The sequence below is a fragment of the Lissotriton vulgaris genome, chromosome 5, assembly GCF_964263255.1.
Source record: "Lissotriton vulgaris chromosome 5, aLisVul1.2, whole genome shotgun sequence".
Taxonomy (NCBI): Eukaryota; Metazoa; Chordata; class Amphibia; order Caudata; family Salamandridae; genus Lissotriton; species Lissotriton vulgaris.
In genome coordinates, this window is record NC_141693.1 from 1369160528 (window position 1) to 1369181440 (window position 20913).

Genomic DNA, 20913 nt, shown 5'->3' on the forward strand with positions numbered 1-20913 from the left:
TTTCTGGCCAAAGTGCTCGAGCGCCACGTCACCTGCGCCCTGAGCTCCTTTGTGGAGAAACATGGAGCCCTTGCCCCCCGTCAAGCTGGTTTCCGCCCCGCACACTCTACGGAGTCCGTTGTCATGTCGGTTCTCGACACCCTCAGGGAGGGTATGGACACCAATCAGCACCAGGCCCTTGTGCTCCTCGATCCCTCAGCCGCCTTTGATACGGTGGATCACAACATCTTACTTTCCCGTATCGGGGCGGCGGGGATCGGGGGGACTGCCCTGGTCTGGTTATCCTCCTTCCTGAGCGACCGCACCCAGGCTGTCCGCCTGGGTGACTTCACAGCGGATTTCCGGAAAGTTCAGTGCGGGGTCCCTCAAGGCTCATCTCTTTCCCCCCTTTTGTTCAATCTATATATCGCCCCTCTTATTTTTTCTCTTCAACAGATGGAGGTCGCCGTATTTAATTATGCGGATGACCTCCAGCTGGTCTTTGATCTTTCCTCTCCTTCTGCTGTCCTTAACTTTCAAACCGTCATGTTTCACATCAGGGACTGGATGAGCCATAACCACCTCAAACTCAACCCGGATAAAACCGAGTTGGTACTGACGGGTGGTTCATCCAGCCCCTGGTCCCCCCTCTTCTGGCCCCCCTCTCTTGGCCCTCCTCCTGTTCCCTCTTCCTCAGTCAAAACATTAGGCATAAAACTTAACTCCCAACTCACCCTTCACTCCCAGGTCAGCTCTGTGGTATCTTCTTCCTTCCTCTCACTGCGTACTATACGCAAGGTGTCCCATTTCTTCACTTTCTCTGCCCTCAAACTTATCATTCTGGCCATGGTGGTGTCCCGCCTGGACTATGGGAACGCTCTGTATGCCGGTATCCCTGCATACAGTCTGCGTCGCCTACAACAGATCCAAAACCAGGCGGCCCGCCTGGCCTTCAACCTCCCTAAATTTCACCGCTCTACCCCACTTCTGAAATCTCTTCATTGGCTCCCCGTGCGAGCTAGAATTCAATTCAAGCTCGCATCCATCACTTTCCTGGCCCGTTCGGGTCTAGCACCCGCCTTCATCTCCTCTGAGATTGTCTCTTATGTCCCCTCCAGGGACCTACGTTTGTCTTCCCAGTCCCTCCTCACCATCCCACGCTTCCGGAGAAAGACGTGGGGCGGCTCAAAATTTGCTAGTCTTGCACCTACCCTCTGGAATTCCCTTCCCCTTCATCTTCGCGCTATCACCCTCTATCCCCAATTCCGCAAAAGTCTTAAAACCTACTTATTCACAAAGTCCTTTGAATAAGTGTTCCCTCCTCCCTCCCTGTTCTTTAAACCTCAGTCCCCGCTAGCTACAGCGCCAAGAAACCGCCGGTATACGTGCGCTTTAAAAGTGCTTTTAAACTCAAACTCAAACTCAAACTCGTGAATACACTCCAAAAATGGCGGCTACTCCGTTCAAACCACCATCTACCTTCACCCCTGGTGCCTACTGTGTGAGCCAACGGATATTGGCATTTGAACAAATTGTAATGCAAGAGGTAATGATAAGCATTGAAGAGAAACATTATATTAAATACAACATCACAAAGGAAGAGAACCTTGCGCTCAAAGAGCTGAGTAATAACACCTCAATCATCGTTAAAGCAGCGGATAAAGGGGGAGCAGTTGTACTACAAAACACAGATGACTATGTAGCCAAAATTAAACGTCAACTTGCTGTAAGAGAAAGCTATCAGCCGATACCCAAGGATCCGACTGCAACCATAAAGACATTGATTGAAACCTTGGCAGAAGATGGGGTTAAGAAGGGCTTTTTGAGTCCTCCAGAAAGGGACTTCCTAATCAAAAAGGAGCCCCGGATTCCGACTATTTACACCCTACCCAAGGTGCACAAGGGGTTAAATAACCCGCCGGGAAGACCAATCATATCTGGCTGTGGATCTGTATTAGAGCCGGTGAACCAATTCATCGACCACTTTCTGCAACCATTGGTACCAGAAACAAAATCCTACGTGAGGGACTCCATGCATATCATTCAACTACTTGAGGGTCAACCGTATGATGAAGCCACACAATTCATGGTGACATTAGATGTGGCTTCTTTGTATACATCGATACCCCAGGATAATGCAATCAAGGGCATACAGGACGTACTGGAAAAACGACCTGCACCACATTGGATACCTACCTCCTTTTTGATTGATCTCCTGGAGATTGCCATGAAGCGTAACTATTTTGTTTTCAAGCAACAGTTTTATCTACAGTGCAAAGGAGTAGCGATGGGAGCCACTTATGCCCCGAGCTTGGCGAATTTATACATGGATCAGTATGAAGAACAACACTTGTATACAGAAGAGAATCCATTCATCAACTCCATATCAATATGGAAACGTTATATCGACGATGTGATCATGATTTGGACGGGCTCTGAAGCTGATTTAAAAGACTTCTTTCTCTGGCTTTATGCAAGGTGCAAAGACATACAATTCACCATAAGTTATGACAAGAGGAGCATTGCATTCCTAGACCTTTTGTTCAAAACAGAGGATGGCCTAATACTGTGTGATCTCTATAGGAAACCCATGGAGAGAAACACCCTACTGAAATATAACTCTCATCACCCACGTAATCTACGGGACAATTTACCATTTGGGCAGTATTTGAGGATTAGGCGTAACTGTACCAAAAAAACAGACTTCTTCGATGAATGTGAGACATTGACTAAACCCCTACGTGAACGTGGCTATCCATTAGGGCTCCTCAAACGGGCTAAGAAAAGAGCTTGGTATTGCCCGAGAGAAGAACTAATGACCCCTAAAGACAAAAAACCCAACGCTGCCAGCCTAGTATGTGTTACCACATTCCACTCAAGGAGCAACGTTATGAAGAAAACAATAAAGAAATACTGGAACTTGGTGGCATCTGAACTCAATACTGATGTGACTCCACTTTTTGCATTTAAGAGGGGGAGGAATATAAAGGATAATGTGGTTAAAGCCTTCCTGGAACCACAAAAACCAGCAACCCTCAGAGACCATCTGGGTCTACCTCCTATGAAAGGACATTTTAAATGCAGTACCTGCAAAGCATGCCCTCTATGCATGGATGGACCGACATTTGCTTACAACAACAAAACATATAATTTACCTACCCTGACAAACTGCAACACTTCCAACGTCATATATATCGTCCTATGTCCATGCAATAAACCCAATGTGGGACAGACGACACAGAAAGGGAAGGCCCGTATACTGCAACATATGAGCAGGATTTGTTGCAAGGTGCAAGGGGCATCCATGGTAGACCATTTTGTAACTCAAAACCATGACCCTGAAAGTATGCGCTGGCGCACTCTGGAGAAAATCAATACAAACCCAAGAGGGGGGTCTCTGTCTACTACACTGAGCAGAAAGGAGTGCAAATGGATCCATACCCTGAATTCTGTGAGTCAGGGATTGAATGAACATGAGGAGATTTCAAAATAAATGGCCTTACTGTAATCTCGCTATACTTATCCCCTGAGACTGAATATGGACATTTTCTTGCTCCTGAAATTCCACTGAACGATGTAATTCGTTAATTTGCCTTTTATTCCTTGACTGTGATCATATTCTATGAGTCTACATGAATGTTCACTTGGTCTATACATCAATTTCGCTTAGAACCATCCATCCTCCTCGAATAATGTAATATTGGATGTTGTTCCCTGTGTTTTTTAATGTATTAGCCACACCATTGAATTGAATGTACATAAGGAGATTTCAACACAAATTGCCTTATTGCAATCTCGTTATATTTATCTCCTGAGAGACTGAAGGTTTTTAATGTATTAGCCACGTCATTGAATTACGGAAAAATTCCTTCTTTAATCATGACCCCATGACAGTATAGTCCAGTCATATTGCAGCGCATATTTGCTCTTGATTCACCTGGCCACGTAATGTCATATTGCTTTCAAGTTGCTTAGCAACCAACGCTTCGTGCGTCCTCGAGGAGACGGACATCGCGTTTCCCGGGCCCACGCCTCCATTCTGATTGGGCTAGGACCGGTACGTCATAACCCATCCAAGTTGCCCAGCAACGGACGCTTAGTGCGTCCTCGAGGAGACGAGCATTACGTTTCCTGAGCCCACGCCTCCATTCTGATTGGGCCAGTCGGGGTGTGTCATCACTTCTGATTCGCGTTGCCTGGCAACGAGCTCATTTAACGTCCCGGGTGCCTGTTTCTATCGGATCTCTTCTTATGCGTTACATCCCCACAAGAAACCTCCGCTCTGCGGGGCTCTGTCAACTGGTTGTTCCACGTTTCAAACTTGCCAGGTGGGGCGCCAGAGCTTTTTCCGTGGTTGCTCCGCAGCTGTGGAACTCCATTCCCACTGAAATAAAAACTCTCCCGTCCATCGATTCTTTTAAAAAGGCTCTCAAAACCTACTTCTTTAAGAGGGCCTACCTATGAGAAAATAGGACTTTGTAGGGTGCTAGCTTCTGCATTTGACTTAGGCGCCTTGATGCCCACTGGGCTAAGTTCGTGCAATTACAAGAACTGTTTCATTCATTCATTCTGTTTCTCAGTTCGAGCTCTTTCCCCGGACATATCGTTTTGGTGCTCTGACTGTTTGCCGATCGCCAACGTTTAATCCTGAATTATAAGTACCGAGGGTAAGCGATCATATCGTTTTAACCATTCTCCTCAGATTTTGGACCTCGGACTACGGCTGAGTCTAAATCACCAAGGCACACCCTTCTTTGTTTTTCGTAAATCACTTAGGCACTTTTAAATGGTCTTTATGTATTCCTCGCTCCCACCAGTAGTCCCCTAGGGTTAACTAGGTTGAACCAGGTCAACTGTAGCCACCTGACCCATTTCACTTAGGCACATTCAACCCTGGTTTTAGTGCTCCGCCAAAATCACCTAGGCACTTTTTAAAACATTCTCTGCCTGGTAATTTCATCTGCAGAAATCATGTGGTTATAACAGTTTGACTCCACATGGTCTAAACAATCCCTTTCCATCTAGGTTCACCCACCATTTGACTTAACCCCCTTGTAAGTAACCTTGAGCTACTCCTGTCATTTTTGACGCTAACTACTAGCACCTCTCTGATACCTTTTCCCTCTTTTCCCTTCCCATTCAGCCCCCCAGTCTTGATAAAGACCCGCCGCGACCACCAATTGGGGCGCAACTAGGGTCGAAACGTCGACGCTCATACTTGGCCAAGATAGCTCCAGGAACTTGGACATTAACCATCTGTTTTCCTTGGAATACTAATTTCATAATACTGGCCTTTTAACGAAAGAAAACACCTTAGTTTTTTCTTCAAGTTCCCCGCCCCCCACCCCTCTTCCCCTGTGGTTTTACTGTACAAATTTTGTATATAAGTGTCACTATATGCAATGTATTAGTCACTTTGTTCACCACAGTCACTATTCACAATTTTGAAGTATTTACCAGTATTAACACGGAATGAATTAATTCCCGTGTATTGTTTATCCTTGTGTTTTTTAATATATAAAAAACTTTGCCTTCAGAGAGGTTTGCTTGTTTTGTGTTTTGAGCTGTTTTAGCGAGCTTTTAAAGTAATTTTTGCTAACACCCAACAGAACCACTTTTTTCTTAATCTATGTAATTTATCGTCAAATCTTTCAGTTTATTGTTTTTTTTACTTTCTCTATTTACAAAAGGTCAAATTTCTGTCATAATGAAAGGGCAAATCTTAAATAATGTTTTAATTCTATTTTTTCTTTTTCATTTCTTGCAGAGTGTGAGAGTAAGAAGTTTTAAAACGGGTAAATCTATGTTCTTATAATAACTCCCAATTATTTTTTGTGTATCAAAGTGTTTTAATAATTGATTCTTTTCATAACTGATTTTTTTGTTCCTCATTAGACACATTCCAGGAGCAGACAAACCGATTAGAAATCAGACCGGCTGGTGGTAAGCAATAATACTTATGATTTTACCAAAAAAACTTTGGCATAACACTCTTGGCGCTGGCCTGTTTGCTTGCTAATCTTGCAACAGGCTTGCTACATCAATAAAGGCAGATGATGCATTTGTGACACTTTAGAAGGGACTTTTTGGAGGGTTCACATACCACCTTTGTCTGTTAGATGGCCAATTCCCCGCATGGCATCCTCCCAAACCCCCATCACAAACAAGGATGTGTTACTGTAAGGAAGTGATTGCAATACCTGTGACCAGGACAGAAAAGAAGACCATTCTGCTGCTCTACAAAGCAATAAAGTTTCGTAGGTCCACACATGAGTAGCTCATCCAGGCCAGGTTTTTGCTTTGCATCCTTGGGCTTGTAGTCCTGTTTGTCCCATTATAACTTCAGGACTAAAAGTCACAGAATGCACAACTAAACATCTAGGTGGATGAATTACTCATGCATGAACCTGAAAAACTTGGACAGTGTAACAGAGAGCTGTTCTGTCCATCATAGACATTAAGATGGGGCGCATGCAGGTTTGAGGATAGTGAGGCAGTAAAGATTTTGGGACTGTAGGAGTTACTGAGAGGTGTTGAGGGAGATAGTGGGAGAAGTATATTTTATGACAACCTTATACAAAGCATGAAACTAGTTGCAGAGCCAATAAATATTCGATTTTTTTCTAAAAATAAGCCCACTTGCCAGGCTACTGAAAAGTGCACTACTTTAATATATTTCTCATCAGCAGTCCTACTGTCATTCTCAAATTATTAACTCTGAACATGACTGATAAATTAGATTTTCTCCAAAACTAGCATAACAGCCCTATAGTGAGCAATAAAAAACTTTGTTTTAGCAGGGTTTCAAACTATGTTTTTTCATGGAGATCATAAAAAGTAATCTGTTATAGTTAATCTAACAGGATGTAGTCATTGTGTGTACTGAAAACACATATCAAAGAATTTAACATATAAAACGTGATGCATTCAAATAACATACGCTGCATCCTGGAGACTTGATAACCCTTGGTGTTGCAATACTACCATTTTTTTTATAATGACGGTTCCCTGCTGTATTTGGCCCTGGAGTTGACCAGATTGGAGCGGTCCTTACTTTTTCGCTTTCTAGCTGGGACAATCTACTGGTCTCTCTTTATTAAACATTCTTTAGATCCTTTAACGGATACGGTCTCCTGTTGTCCCTAAAATAATCACACTGCCCAGTCTTTGTTGCACTTTATGTTTTTCTGCAATTTGCACAGTATAGCATAAAAATCACTTTTTGAATCCCCTATAAAGGTGGCTAGGCCTTCACCGCTGTAGTCCTGCTCTCCTTCACCTACAATCCTTGCGCTCCCCTGAAGTTGTTTTTTTCTATTTGTGCCTCCCTAAAAGCAGCAATTAGGACTAGACATACTTTTTTAGGATAGCCTAATAGAAAGTTATTCGCAGTGCAGTTTAGTGCACTGAACTTGGTAGAAGCGTAAGGCTTATTTAATGGTGTATAGTAGGAGCGCATGGTGGACACTATCTGAGGTCTTTGCCCTCTCTTTATCCCCCTTCTTGGTATTTTAATTGCAGCTTCTATTCTTTATTTTGTATCAGTGTTCTGCAATTTTATTTCTGTTTTCGTATTTTCGATGTCTGATGTACTCTCTGATATATCACTTTTGAAATTCCCCCCTATGCATCTTACCTGACACCTTTCGTAATTTTAGGGTCATGCTGCTCAGATGGCCTTGATATCTGGTGTATTAATTGACGTGTTTGTCTTGTATCTTAATAGTTTTTTAACACTTTTAAAATATTCCTCATTATACAATTATTTTAAACTTCTGTGTGGGTTTACCATTATGTGAAATATTTTATGTACTTTTATGGTCTATTTTTCTTTAGACCAGATAAAGGTTTATTGATTGATTGACTGGTATATTAGATGTTCTCCAAAACTAGCATAACAACCCAATAGTGAGCAATAAAATACTTTGTTTTAGCAAGGTTTGTTTTCTCGATTTCAAAGAAACTAGGCCCACAATTTCACAGGATTTTAAACTATGTTTTTCATGGAGAGCATTAAAAGTCATCTGTTATAGTTAATCGTATAGGAACCTAGCACTACAACCCAATAGTGAGCAATAAAATACTTTGTTTTAGCAAGGTTTGTTTTCTCGATTTCAAAGAAACTATGCCTACAATTTCACAGGATTTCAAACTATGGAGCATATTACCAAGCAATAGCGATAATTATCGCTATTGCTTGGTTAGCGTGAAATATTTACCGCTGAGCTGCGGCGATTTTTACCGCAAATAAACCTTGGTATTACCAAGGTTTATCGCAAATGCGATAAAAATCGCCGCAATGCATGAATATCGCTGAAAAGTCAGCGATATTCATGCATTACCGAGCTAATGCTCTTAGCCATGTTATCCACCTCCCATTGGATAACATGGCTAAGAACTGCTCGGGGCAGGTGGTAGATTTTGGAGATATTCGCGCTTAGCGCGAATATCTCCAAAAGTTGGTAATAGGAGATAGCGATGTTAGCGACTGTTTTCAGTCGCTAACATCTTGGCACACCCACTTTGCATGTCATTAGAGATAAATATTACTGACATGCAAAGTGGGGCCCAAGATGGTCGCTATCTCCTTCTAGCTGTCACTAACTGGTGTTAGCGACAGCTAGGTAATAGGGAGATAATTTTATCTCCGCTTTCTTGGCTTTTAAAGCCAAAAAAGCGGAGATAAACCCCCTTGATAATATGCCCCTGAGTTTTTCATGGAGAGCATTAAAAGTCATCTGTTATAGTTAATTGTATAAGATGTAGTCATTATGAGTACAGAGAACACATACCAACGAATTAAACATATAAAACAGGATGTGTTCTAATAAAATAAGCTGCATCCTGAAGACTTGATAACATTTAAGGCTATACCTGGTCATCACATATTGCTTTAATCAGTGGGCTTGTATTACATTATTTTAACCAAACAAGATGCGGATGATCCCACACATAAATTAAGTTTATGTTGTCATAATTTGAAATCTGAGTGTCTATCAAACTGTTTGAATATTTTTTGGGAGGCAATGACAAATGTGCATGTGCTTTAGTGGTATATCTAACGTTTTTACCTTACATCTTCCGTGTTTCTCTGCCTCTGCTGTTCAGCCAGTGATAGTAGAATGTTGGTGTGGATGGTGACGTCATTAGAATGTGTGGATTGCTGTGAGTGGGACAGTCAGTTGGATCCTGGGCGGAGCAGCAGAGAGGCGGCTCCTGGTGAGGCCTTTATTACATCTTTACTGGAAAATGTATCTAATATCTAAGATCAAAAAACGTATTCATCTGTAACCTAACCAAGTTTACTGGAACTCCTTCCTACAATACAACATTTAGCCTGTTTGTACCACACAGTTGCAAACACATAGGAGCATAGATAGCCATCCACCAACAACACCAATGGATTTCTTTAACCCCTTGCGTGCGGGGGGTATTCCCCGCCTGTGCTGACTCCGCCTTGCGCGGGCGGAGTCATGACGGAACGGTTCCGTCATCAGCACAGCTCAACCGATGCTGATGACGGAACCGTTCTGTCATCAGCATGGAAGGGGATAAGCTACATGAACCACCTTGAGGACCCTAAGAGGTTCAACTGCTTTCTGCAGATGGAAGAGGATCTCTACCTAGTTACTTGGAGTGCAAGGAGCACTCTTGGAGAGGTTTTCCTGGAGAACTGAGGTCGCAGAATGCACCAGGAAAGGTTCAGTGAGGGCGCAGTGAGGCAAGTTTCATCCTACTGCTCACATCAGACCACAGTGAGAAGCCAGAAGGAGAGACAACATTTGAACGGACTTAAGTGGAGGGCGGGTGAGCAGGTCAACTGAAAGAGCACAAGTGAAGTTGTAACCAAGCATCACTGAAAGACAACAGGGAGGCAACATGGTGGGCTGTTAAGAAATCTTGCACCAATGAGACGGACTAAAACAGGGGAACATGGCGAGATCCTGGACAAACACCTACGCTCACCCACTAAACCCAACATCTTCACTGTATCCTAGTTATTCAACCATTCCATTTGTGTAGTGAATAACCCGTGGAGTAGCTGGTATTACCCTACTTCTCCCCATCACCACCCACGTTGCCCTGGATAGACTTGCATGTGTGCCCCCTTCTTCTAGTTAGGGGGCACAGAGTTAAAAGAGGGATGGAGGAACAGAACTAATACCAGACAAGAGGAATCAGCTAGGCATGAGATTCTTCAAACACCACTGAACAGTCAATGAATGAATATATGACTATGTCAGGTGATGTTTTGCTGTATGCCACGTGGAATATGTTTAATAAAAAGAACATAAAAAAGATATCAGTAGTGATGATACCACACACAGAGATGGAGAAAGTGAATGTTTAAAAAATGTTTAGTTAAACACGCGGTTTATTCTGCCAACACCTCTCTTATCATCAACACATTAAATTCAAACAATAAACCACCCAGCAGTTGGACCCTTCTGGACGCTTTTAATTCAAGGCCTAAATGCTCATAAGGTCTTAAAGGGCCAGCTGCCTTTCTCTGGCAGCATCTGTTGAGATATATATATAAGAAAGAAACACTTGCACACCAGGGTTCGTGATAACAGTTATTATTGGCAACGCGTTTCGACCGAACAGTCTTCTTCACTAGCTATATATATATATATATATATATTTATAAATATCCATCAGAAAGATGCTGCAGGTGTGATGTTAAACTTTTGCTGTGGCCTAAGTCCAGTGCCAGTGAACAAGGGCTAATGAAAGCCCGAAACACGTTTGGAAGTATTTGATGGACAAGGCTGATTTCATGCTTGGAGGGCAGAGCTGTAACCCCTTAAAACCTGCCAATAAAAGGAGAAAAATTACGCTGTGTGTGGCGCCTCAAAAGTTTGTGAGCATCTTTCTTATGGATAAATATATATACATTTTTGTTTGTTTTTAATGTCCATTGTGATCCAAATGAAGATCTGGAAGTGGATGCTAGGAGTGAAATTGCTTGCTATTGCCTTCATGTGCCCACCTCAGAGGACTTTGTTACATATTATTCTCACATATGTATACTGCATTAGGGTGATGTAGCTAGTGCCTGTGTAGGGAGTAGGTCTTGCATAGTACTCCCTTCAGGAACAGGATTCTCACCACTATATCGGTTATCGAGGTAGTGGTAATTTCTTGCTCAGTTCAGAACTTTCTCCGGTGCATCATTAGCAAAGCATTTCACATTTATCACATTAAGTTCTGTTTTTCAAAATAATGAACAAAAACACAATCTGACTATAAGTTCATAAGATTTCAGCTTTCTATCCACGCAGAATGCATATTAGTGCCATGACTGAATCAGTCATAGTGGCTGCATGTTTGCATATTTTCTTGTGCAGTTTGAAGGGTAAATATTATGATCAGTCCTCTTGCCATTTGAGTATATCTAACAGTTGTATCCACATCCCTCGCTTTTTACACAGGTTGAAAAGTATAGTTGTAAATGGATGTATTTGAAAACACCCCTGTTTTGTAGACAGATCTCACGTTTGCCCAAGACTATAGCACTGGAGATTTTAATAACAGACATTACATTGATAAGCAGGTAATGCAGAGTACAGAGCACTTCTGGAGCACTTTATGCCACACCCCTGTCTAGGGAGGACATGGCTTGGCAGTTCGAACTGGACTGTTCCCATGAGGCACAGGGTCAAGACTGATTTGCATATGGCCATGTCTGCCCTGGTGTGGCTTGGTGAGCAAAATAACGATGGATTATACCCAGATCTCTTGACTGGGGGTGAATGTTTTGCCATTGTGCAACATTTCGCCCATCATTTTGTGTGTTTTGCTGTTCACCCTATGTGGGAAGGGTATGCCCAGACATGCGTCCCATGCTCACTAAGCCACTGGAATCAAGCTATCCTGGCTGAAGATGGCTGATAGCCAGAAACCGGTCCTAGGATGCTTGATTCCGGTCCAGGGAAGACATGGCTTGGCAGTTCAGGCTGGACTGTTCCCATGAGGCACAGGGTCAAGACTGAATTGCATATGGCCATGTCTGAACTGGGGTGGCTTGGTGAGCAAAATAACAATGGATTAAACCCAGATCTCTTGACTGGGGCTGAATGTTTTGCCATTGTGCAACATTCCGTCCATCATCTTGTGTGTTTTGCTGTTCACCCTATGTGGGAAGGGTATGCCCAGATGTGGGTCCCATGCTCACTAAGCCACTGGAGTCAAGCTATCCTGGCTGAAGACGGCTCATAGCCTCAAACCAGTCCTAGGATGCTTGATTCTGGTCCAGGGAAGACATGGCTTGGCATTTCGGACTAGACTGTTCCCATGAGGCACAGGGTCAAGACTGATTTGCATATGGCCATATCTGAACTGGGGTGGCTTGGTGAGCAAAATAACGATGGATTAAACCCAGATCTCGTGACTGGGATGAATGTTTTGCCATTGTGCAACATTCCATCCATCATCTTGTGTGTTTTGCTGTTCACCCTATGAGGGAAGGGTATGCCCAAACGTGGGTCCCATGCTCACTAAGCCACTGGAGTCAAGCTATCCTGGCTAAAGACGGCTGATAGCCAGAAACCGGTCCTAGGATGCTTGATTCCAGTCCAGGGAAGACATGGTTTGGCAGTACGGGCTGGACTGTTCCCATGAGGCACAGGGTCAAGACTGATTTCCATATGGCTTTGTCTGAGCTGGGGTGGCTTGGTGAGCAAAATTACGATGGATTAAACCCAGATCTCTTGACTGGGGGTGCATGTTTTGCCATTGTGCAACATTCTGTTCATCATCTTGTGTGTTTTGCTGTGCAGCCCTGTGCAGAGCATAGCTCCATCAGTAGTTCATGTCGATCTGGAGGGCCGGATCCATGCCAGATTTCAAAGATAACTATGTATGTCTAAATATGGATATACTAAAAATCTGGCATGGATCCGGTCCAGCACTGACATTGGAGAACCCTGTACTAGTCGCTACTCGGTTATTACTGGGGGAATTCAAAACTTTCACTGTGTTGTTAACCATACTGCATACAAAGGATTCATACACAAGTATTTCTTGTTAAAGTAGGCAATATAATTAGTAATCATAGTATGTGCGACATTATACAGTCACCTCCCAGTAGGAAGTGGGCATCTCCCCAGCAGCTGCAAAACGCCACTTAGGACCTCACTATGAATCCAACAATGCAGGTGGCCCCAGGGGTCACCAGAATTATGAGTTGTGGTGTTACACACATAGATGTCGGCCGCTTTTACCAGGGAAGATCTCTACCTGAAATATCTGGCCAAAACAAGTGGGAATCAGCACAGAAACACTGCAGCCAATGTCTTATTCCCCAACATCTTGTAATCTCCATTATATCCCTGCCCCTGAAATGCGCCAGAACCCCAGTAGTTGTATTTCCGGTGGTGTTGAAATAGCGGGGAATTTTCCTGGCCACTCTTAATGTGAGACTCGCTCAACAGGGTGGCCTCCTTAACTACATGATTGCTTTCATATGTGTCACAGTTAGGCAGTTCATGTGCCAACTATGTTACTCTGGGAAGGAACATCTGAAATAATGTGTCCTTCCAATATTAGTTTTCACGCTGATGTAAATATCTGAAGCTATGAGGTGACCTACACAGAATTTATATTCAGATTTATCCGGTTTGTGGATGATGCATGCCCTCAGCGGGATGTTAGACACCATCTCTATATATGAACCCAGACACATCCCAGATGCCATTGGAATCCAGAAAATCTGTCGGGATCTCCACATCCTTGGATGGAAATTAAGCGTTCTCTATTATCAAATTATTTTCTCTGTTATAATTACATAGAAATAAAAATGTATATTCTACAGAAAGTTTTACATGTCGCTACTTGGTACGTGTAAATTTATATGAATCTTTCTCAATTTCCTTTTAACAGAAAATAAATTCCATGAACAGTTTAGACAAGCAGCTCTTTCACACGAAATTTCACCATGTGGTAACTAATTTCTCTATTAGACTGATACAGCAAGATCAATGTTTCTTCCCCGAACTGCTTGATACCCATATTGTGAAAATGCAAAAATGCACATTGTTTTTTGGATCACAAAGAAAATGTGTGCAAAGTGAGCATTGAGTAGGACCTGAGAATGGGTATTAGTGTAACTGGGGGTCGCACCTCAAAAGTTGTACAAGTAAACTGGGCAACCAAATGAATGGTAAAAACTACTGCGTATATCCGACAGTTGGCAAGATTCTACCAGTGCCACTAAGAGTAAAGTGTACCCTAATACCTTGGGTACACAGATACACAGGAACTAAATCCAGTGTCTGTGAGATACGTTCCAGCATTAATATACACCGGCACTCTAAGCGTAAAATTTATAACAGTGTATAACCTTGATAAGTTGGTATCATACAACTCGAAATTCAATTTTTTAGAGGCATACAACAGAGATGAGTTGGTACAAAAGACTTCCTCAAGGCTTTCAGAAATTGTTTCAATAGTCGTAGTGATAACCGACCATATCCCTTCATAGACTAATACAGGACTTGGTTGTGGCATCCAAATCCAACAGTGTTTTTATATATTGCCCATAAAATCTTCACTTGTTGGACTGGGAAAGTCCACGAAGTTAGGCCCAAATGCAGTTACCAATGGATTTGCTACAAATGCTAGGATAAAACAGATCACGATGCACAGTCTAATTGTATTTCATATTTGTTTCTTCAGTAATATTGGCTGACATCCCAATACATTGTTAGTGATATGGTAATCCCAAAGGAGCAGTCACCCGACCCACGATTAAGGGCCAGGGGATCCGTATATCCCCCAAAATATTTTCATGAAATCTCAACAATATGTTAAAGTCGGACCGGTCTGTAATAGGCCCCTTACATTTAAGTCCGCTGTCCCTAGCCATAGGCTTTCTGTCCCGTATTTAGCAATATCACTACGACTATTGAAACAATTTCTGCGAGCCTTGAGGAAGTCACTGGATGTGACAAAACACGTATCAGCTGTTGTTCGTGCATACTGATCAGGACCGTGTAGTACAACGATCTCTGTCTTTGTATTTATAATTGTTTTGAAATAGGGGTACACACAGTCCTGACGGAAATTGTTATATTGTAATAAGAATACATGCATAAATTAAAAGAAAATAAACTTTTGTACAAACTCATCTCTGTTGTATGCCTCTAAAAAATTGATACCAACTTATCAAGGTTATACACTGTTATATATGTTACGCTTAGATTGACAGAGTATATTAATGCTGTATTGTGTAGGATCTTTTCAGAAAAATATATGTACATTGAAAACCTAGCAACTGGGATTATATATCATGAATGTTCACATTACACTTGCAATATAGGATTTTGAACATGTTTTCATTATTTTTCACTTAAGAAAATATATCTTCTGCATGAAGGCGTGTCTTTGAGAAATTCATACTCCTATTGAAAACATTTGCGAAACATTCCTTACTTTACCTCATCTAGAAAGGCAGTGAAGCCGTGGGCATCTGTGTAAATTATCGAAATTAAAAATGCCCTTACATCGTAATGTATTTAGTAAAATAGAACAAGGGTTTTAAAATGACATTAACCCCATTGTTTTACAAACGTCAAAGTGAACAGCTAACCTATAAAAGGACCAGCATTGAATAAAAATATGACATCATTATTCCATAGTGCAAATTAAGTAGGTGATCGCAATACTAAGTATAGACCAGTGTCCCTAACGTTATACCAATGAAAAACGTGTTATAAAATGAAAAAAATTCACACTATACATAATTCTGAAAGACATATTTTGGTGCCAGAAATGTGTCTGAGCCAGCCAATATCCAAATGTCCAACTTCAATTTCAACAGCTCAATCATTTTCAAAAAATGATGCTACTGGGTTCTTTGGAGTGATTATTTTAATCGTTGTGAAAGAGTAAACATGCTGTGAAACTTCTTCCTACATTTGTCCTCAATCGGCTTTGCTTGGAGTGCCCAATGCACTGTTTCTGAGCACATTTGTCTCAGAAGTGATGGAAACTAGAAGTGATCAATCAGTAGGGAGGAGGAAAAAGAGGTCCATTCAGTTCCCCATTGCAATAGTCAGTTTAATCAGAAATGAGAATGGACACTTGTAGCTTCATAACCATTGGTTGTAATGGAACACCCTCATAAATGCTCTGATATTATTTGCGGTGTATATCTGTTGTCCGCCCACTATCAGCGTTATGGCATAGTCATCGGGTGCCCAATTTTGTGCTATATGCCAGCCTCATCCTGAGGCAACCTCTGGTCTGGGTAGCAGTGTCTAGAGAATAAAGGACACCCCCAGAGGGAAGGTGCAGAAAAAACAAGAACAAATCTTTTTGAGGTAAAAAACAATGTCTCTCAAAAAGAAAATTTAAGATAAAAGGAGAGGTAATGTTTGTTAAAACGAATTTGATACTGTGGTCAATCAAGTTACTGGATCACCTCATATCTTTAAAAGAACAGTCAACATGTTTCTGCTCTTTCTGGCTCTTTCTGGTCTATAGAGCATTCGTCAGGACATACAAGACAACAGGTAAGTACTTACACCATTTGTGTAATTTTCGAAAAAGTGTATAAATTCTCAACACTTGACTGAACTAATACTTTAGGTTCCTAAAAAAATTAAGAAACAAACATCCATGTTATGAATGTGAAAAACGGTACAATATAGCACTATAAATGTTCTCTAATTTTAGAGGGATAGACAAATCAACGTGCATCACATTATTAGCACTCTAGACAGAAATGAAAGAGGGAAACCTAGGAGGCACAATGGGTCCTTGCTGGGTACAGTAAGAGTTCTATTGCGAAACGGTGAGGAAACAGCGATTTTTGGTAACAATAAGAAAGTAGGCACGCATTCTGATTAGTATCACCACATCGATATCTCTAATTATGTAAACATTCACGTTAGAAATGGACACGGTTGTCAGATTGTATTGGTTTTCCAACTGTTAAATCTCGCTAAACAATGAGCAGAAAGTCGCCACCCTTCACTCAGAAATCAAGCCAGCATCATTGCGAAAACATTATATAGTAACATTCGTCTATGTCCTCGTTAGAGGCAGAGGCTTTAAAAATTTCTAGTGCATACCTTGTAATACAGAGGAAGTTCTAATTTCGTCATTACTGTGTCAGTATAATGCCGACAAACTCAATAATGATAGTAAAAATGAGAACTTATTATACAAACTTGATGGCGCTTGGTCTTACGTGCAGGGAAAAGTTACCTTGCTATAAGAGATTAAGTTTGTCCTCAGGGTGCATGGGTAATATAAGCCCGAGCTATGGAGGATAGAAAACGTGGGATGAGGAAAAGTAGTAAATAATGGATTCGGGCACATTACTATTCTATTTGTTTTTGGTAACGCTCTGCCGCCATTCTCACCCGCGACGCTCTGCCGCCATTCTCACCCGCGTGTAGGATGTACGAAGGACACTCCCCCTTCCTGTTTTAAACAAATTCTCAATAGAGATAGGACTCAAGTCTTTCGTGTTTTATTCAAAAGAGGAAAACTTTATGTATTGCGGTATAGTATGTGAGAACAAATTCTCAGTATTCCGCTAAGATAGAATATGAGTTTGTTTGCGGCCAAGAGTAAATGATTATTGGAACAAGCGACTATGTTGTTACTCCTAATATTTTACAAAGTATTAATGTCGTGAAATACTGTATGTGTTCAAATGTATTACAATACGGATTGCTAAATAGCAAAACAAACGTTCTGGCGAAATTTACAGACCCGAGTTCTTTAGAGATAAGGGTCAGAAGGATGGATGGAACTTACTTATGGGTTATAAGTAATGGTCTTGTTCATTATTTAGGGTCACTATCCATTAATGTCAAATGGGTATAGAAAAAGGGGACTGGGTAGTAAATGTTTACGCTAGATATTATACGTAACTGTAAGTTTCTGATTCCAGATAGAGATGGGTAGATGTTAGTGGATGTGTACTCTATGTAGTGTGCCGTTAAGGTCTATCTTTTCTTCTGATGCAATTCAGTGAGGGCACAATAGACAAAATGGGTTTATGTAAATTGGTGCCACGGTATATTGTCGTTCAGGCCTGTGAGGTGTGTCTGGAGGCGATTCACCCACCTTTGTTCCTTCTCAAACAATATTTTTCGGCATTCCTAGTTTTGTCTGTCAACATTTCCAAGACTGTCCATCTCAGTTCTTCACAGTCATGGCCTGCTTCTACAAAGTGGAAGCATAGTTTGGTGGTATTTTTCTTCATTCTTATATTGCTCTTGTGCTCTCCAATTCTTAACTTTACTTTTCTACAGGTCATGCCCACATACTTTTGTTGGCATGGGCAGCTCACCAAATATACCACATGTGTGGAATTACAATTGGTGTGTTGTCTTCGGGTCCAGACTAGTGTTTCTGTAAGTTGCAGTGTCTTTGTTGTGTTTGTAAGTTTGCACACCACACATGTCCCGCAGGGGTAGTGTCCTGTGATGGGCATCATATTCATGTCTCTGATTTTTGGTGTGATTTTTCTCTTCACCGGGCGTGTGTGTACCAACACATCCTTAAGATTTTTTGTCTGTTTATTTGCGAACCTTGGTTTTGGCCAATTGTATTTTCCGGATGAGATTATTCGCCAGTTCTTCTTGATCAATTTTTGTACCTCATAGGTTGCTGGGCAGTAAGTTGTTACGCATGTAACCAAATCCTTGATTGGTTCTTTGTGATTGGTTTGTAGGCGGCACTCCCTCGGTTGGTGTCTGGCTCGCTTGCGACACTTAGAAATGGTGGATCTTGTGTATTCTCTAGTTCTTAGTTTTTGGCTCAGTTCTTGTGCTTGTTGTAAGTAATCACTGCTCTTACTGCAATTACGTTTTAGCCTGAGAAATTGGCTGTAGGGGAGATTGTCCCGCAAGGGTTTGAGATGGTAACTTTTATAGGACAAAAGGCTGTTCTTTGCGGTTGGTTTCGTATACGTTTTTGTTTCCAGTATGCCGTTTTCGGTGAAGATGGTAAGGTCTAGAAAATCTATCCTTTGGTTGTTTGAGGTGAAAGTGAATTTTAACCAATGATCTCTGCCATTCAGCCACTCTATGAATTGGTTCAAATCTTTATCAACCTGCCAAATCAGTAGGATATCGTCAATATAACATTTCCAGTATAAAATACTGGAAACGTATGGGTTGTTGTCATTCAGTACAAACTGGCTCTCAAATTGACTCACATAGAGTCCAGCTACCGAAGGGGCAAAAGCACTGCCCATGGATGTGCCATGGCATTGCAGAAACACATCTCCATTATATTCAAAATAGTTCTCCTTTAAAGCTAGCCGACAGCATTCAAGTACAAAGTTTCTGGGGGTGTTGTGTGTCCAATTTTCCATAAATAAAAGGTCTTCCAGCATCTGCAGTGTATCATCTTGGGGAAGACTAGCGTATAATAACTCTACGTCTAATCCTACAAGTAGCATTGTTTTTGAGTCAAAGTCTCTTCCCGCAATCTGAGTCAAGCGGTCACGAGTATCTTTCAGATATGTTGGGGTCTTTTGTACAAGGGGCTTTAGGTATTCATCTGCGAACTTAGATAATGGCTCTAATATAGAACCAATTCCCGAGACTATCGGGCGTCCTGGAGGTTGAGATTTATTTTTGTGGGTCTTAGTTAGTGAGTAGAAGAAAGGTGTTTTTGGTTCGTTCTTTTGGTGTTAAAAATTCAGCTTCCTTCTTGGAGATCCACATGTTAAGTTCTGCCTCATGGATCATTATAGCGACAGTGTTTGTCAGTCTGTCAGTAGGGTCTGTATCTAGTCTCTTGTAAAAATTTCGTATCAGATAACAGTGCGAGGCATTGTTGGTCATATCCTTCTTTGGTCAAAATTACTACCCCTCCCCCCTTGTCCGCCGGTTTGTTGATTATGGCGTTGTTGTTTTGTAGTTCTTCAAGTGCTAGGCGTTCTTTTTTATTCAGATTTTGGAAAGTCTTTTTCTTCTTATTGTCAATGTTGTCTATCCCTTTCAGGAGAGCTTGTTCAGATGTTTGTATTTCGATTGGGACAGAGCTGTTTGGGGGATTGAATGTAGATTTTCTCCTGAGTGTTGTGTCACCTTCATTTTGTTTTTGTTCCATACCTGAAAAGAAAGCCTTCAGTTTCAGTGTTCTACAGAACTCTGCTATTTCACATTTCACTGTGAAAGTGTCCAAAGGTGGGGTGGGGACAAATCCCAAACCTTTATTGAGGATGTTAGTTTGGTCTCTGGTTAAGGTCAACTCTGATTAATTGACGATTAGTGATTCTTCTTGCTTGTCCCTGGCTGGGCTGATGAAATGCTGCGTGTTTGGACGTTGGGCTGTTGGTCTTGCCAGGTTAGATTTTTCTTTCTTCCCCGGGATTGGTTCTGGCCTCTCAATAAAAAAGGCTGTTGTTGTTGATGTTGGTGTCCCATGCCAGCCATATGTTGATTATCCATTTGTGGTGGCTGTCGCATATCTTGGTTGTAGGGATTGAACCACCCGCCAAATTGTGGCATGTAAGGTTGGAAAAAAGGAATATGATTACCATGAAAGAAAGGTGGTCTCTGTCCCCTATTGCCTCTACGGGGACGGCGGTATCAAAAGTTGTTGCGTCCCCTTCTTGTAGTAGATTCATCAGAGCTCCCTTCCGAGCCATCCGAAGAGTTCCAACCAGTAGACTCATAATCTGAACCAGTATCAGTAGCGGTGTAATCCTTTTTGGAATAAGGATGCATACGTTCTTGACTGAATTTTTTCAGATCCTTTTCTAGTTTCTGAAGTTTACTCTGCATAATAAATTCCTGTGTTTCGTCCATCTCTTTTGTAATCTCTTCAAGTTTCTTCTTTTAAACTAAGGGATTAATGCCCTTTTTCAGTTCATTTTCACATGTTTGAATTTGGACTAATAGTGCATCTGAAAGTCTCTAGGCCGTTTTAACTATTAAGACCAAATAGTCTAGGGTACAT

At 41.7% G+C, this 20913-nt stretch overlaps 1 protein-coding gene across 2 annotated transcripts in view; it reads left to right on the forward strand.

Annotated features, from left to right (window-relative positions):
- PTPN22 (protein tyrosine phosphatase non-receptor type 22) overlaps window positions 1-20913 on the forward strand; it is a 605270-nt gene that overhangs the window by 458339 nt on the left and 126018 nt on the right. The window contains exons 16-18 of one of the 2 annotated variants that reach the window (XM_086923319.1): window positions 5747-5774; window positions 5875-5922; window positions 13864-13923. In XM_086923319.1, the coding sequence (XP_086779445.1) occupies window positions 5747-5774; window positions 5875-5922; window positions 13864-13923 (136 nt within the window). The remainder of the gene's footprint in view (window positions 1-5746; window positions 5775-5874; window positions 5923-13863; window positions 13924-20913) is intronic. The other variant, XM_086923320.1, reaches the window with a different exon arrangement.